Source organism: Apis dorsata, unplaced genomic scaffold (assembly GCF_000469605.1).
Source record: "Apis dorsata unplaced genomic scaffold, Apis dorsata 1.3 scaffold_1, whole genome shotgun sequence".
Taxonomy (NCBI): domain Eukaryota; kingdom Metazoa; phylum Arthropoda; class Insecta; order Hymenoptera; family Apidae; genus Apis; species Apis dorsata.
Window position 1 is genome coordinate 56128 of NW_006263304.1, and position 2822 is coordinate 58949.

The 2822-nt window shown below is 38.2% G+C and overlaps 1 protein-coding gene across 7 annotated transcripts in view; it reads left to right on the forward strand.

Annotated features, from left to right (window-relative positions):
• Window positions 1–2822, forward strand: part of LOC102670595 (POU domain, class 6, transcription factor 1) — a 75250-nt gene that overhangs the window by 55455 nt on the left and 16973 nt on the right. For all 7 annotated transcript variants that reach the window (XM_006607062.2, XM_006607059.2, XM_006607063.2 and 4 more), the window contains one exon: window positions 2528–2701. In XM_006607062.2, coding sequence (XP_006607125.1) covers window positions 2528–2701 — 174 coding nt within the window. The remainder of the gene's footprint in view (window positions 1–2527; window positions 2702–2822) is intronic.

The window sequence follows — 2822 nt, forward strand, 5'->3', positions numbered from 1 at the left end:
GAGAAGGAAGTGAGGCATGGTGGGCGAGAAGAGGGGTAAGGAGAACTTTGCGAGTCCGACTAAGTGGATTGAAGTTGGTGGATATGGACCGGTCGTGGTAGGATGACGAGTTACGTGGTGGCAAATAATGTTTGCACTGCTTTTCGGCACAATCGATGGTAACTGATGGTAACACGCTCGATTGGGCGTCGATAAGACGTGCAGAGAACGAGCAAAGAAGCAAGTGTTGTAGATTCGTCGTGGTGGGCGTCGTCGAAAAATGGGTAGTGGTATATTATTACGGTATTTTTTCGAAGATTCGTTGGAAGATTTGATGCATTTTTTTAAAGACTCGTTTGTGAATAATTAATAATGTCCGAATGTTGACTTCGTATTGCATTTATGCGAAACTGAAAAAAAAAAATCTCTCCTACGATTCGGTAGATCGTATTTAATTAATTGCGAAACTTTATAAATGGCAAAACTTTTTAAAAATCCGAAAATCAAATATGAATTAAAATGATTATTTTATTTATTGGAGGGAGAAGCGTTGTCTGGATATAGAAAGAAATTTTTCTATAATTATTGTTTCCGATTAATATTATATTTATTTCGATTCCTGTCTATTTGTCTACGTACACGAGTAGAGCAATTTTTCGTCCTTATGCTACACAACGCGATATAATAAAAAATTTAACGTGACATATAGAATATTCACCGACGAGCTTATTCGAGAGGCATTTTTTTCGGCTAAGGACAGAGATTTAGCGATGCGGGAAATAGAGTACGATTAAATATGCATTAACTCTGCTTAAACACTTATTCGACGTATTGAACTTTTGCGCCAATTCGCCTCGGATATATATATGTATATATGTATATTTTATATATATATATCAGATGGTTGGAATCCCAATTGAATCTACGATGAATAATTTTACAATCGGAACACGATTGAAAGCAATAGTGAGAATGAATGTTTAATACTTAAGATAGGAGTAGGTCATGAGGATACGGATCATTGGCAACGCAAATAACGTTGGATACTTTGGAATGCTCGTTCAGGAATAAGCCCTCGCGATGGATTGTCAGTTGCGCCGACTCTATTTTCGTCCGGAAATTGAAGAATCTTGAAAAAGACACAGGTCAGATGACTAAATCTTAGCTTGATTATAAATCGAAATTCGACCGGTTAACCTCGACGACGTACGTTGACGCATTAAACACGATGGATGGATTTAACGGAACGAACGATTCGATTATTCTTCGATCAATTTTTTCCCGAATCTGATCCGATTTCAATTTTCCTCCTTCCTTTTTGAAACTTTTGAAAAAATTTCTAACACTTTGATCGACCAGTGATGTCGAGATGAATTTATCTAAAAAAAAAGAAGAAAAAAATTAATGACAAATAGATAAGCATCACTTATCTCAACGGAGTTGAAATTATTCGTTGAAACAATTGAAATTAAATACACGATTCAATTAATATTTGATGCATTACAATTACTAACTTATTCAAGCTTAATTCTAATCCCGCGATCGTATTAAAATTTACATCCCAATGAAAAATAATCAACTGTCCATGTACACACGTTTTCGAGCGGCGGTGTACGTCAGCCTTAATCTGACTCGCATAGTCGGCCGGAGGAAGCTTGGGAAACGTAATAGTTTAAACGGGAACAGAAATGAGATTTCGCGGACACGTGAAAGTCCATTTTCACCGGGCGTGGAAAAAGGAGGAAAAAGTTGAAAGGAAAAAAAAAAAAAAAAACAGAAAAAGAAAAAAAAGAAAAAAAAAGAAGAAAAAGAAGAAGAAGAGAAAAGGAGACAGGGCAGGATGTGCGTCGCGAGGACAACACGGAAGGAAATAAAAAAAGAGAAGAAAAAAGAGAGAGAGAGAGAGAGAAAGAAAGGAAAAAAAAAAGAAAGAGAACGTACACCAGGCGGAATATTATCGTCGAATATCACGACGGAACTAAACGTTAATCGGATTGTCAGTTGACCTTACCTCAGAACGCGAAACTTTTATGGCTGTTCGGAATACGGGATTTGCTTAGCTTAGCTATAGGTACCAACACGGGTACGTACTCATGATCAGTAATCATATTAAGCGCGTGTACAGGGTAATCAGATTAGCGGAGCTGGAGGTAATCCCGAAACTATTCTAAGTATGATTAGGCGTCCTTCTCGCAGCCTAGTCCAGTGCCAGTACCTGTACCCACTATTAAGATGACGATAATAGTTTGCCAACTACGCTGGCCTGCGAGGTTACCTGCCCTATGGGTTGCCTAATAATCCCTCTATGAGACTCTGATAACTTTACTACCCTTCCTGGATCAACGACGCGTGGACTACGTTCATAATGGAAATGAAGTATCTATTGATTCGAGACACGTTCATACGCGGGGATAGGCTAAAGATAGAATTATCAAACTCCGTTGTTCGCTCGGTCTTTATACGCTCTTGGTGTCCTTGTCTCTCGTGATGCTTGCTTATCCAGGGATTAACGTTCGTTCGTTTTTCTCGTTTTTTCTCGTCTGGACAGGAATAGCCACCCAAACTATTCTCACCATCCCTGTCAGCCACGTCACGAATAATCAAATGGTGAACTTGGCGCTCAGCAACGGACAAGTGGTGTCTACGACCTTGGCGAACCTTCAGTCGATCGCTCAACCGCAGAACATGTTGAACACACCGACTAGCAATGGTGAATTTACAGGTATAAATAAATTTACTTTGTTCAGGGAACGATTATTCGATAGTAATAGCAATTTTTCCTGAAAAATTCTAATTTTAATTCTAATAAACAATGATTTCTTTTTTAGTAATTTTTTTTTTTT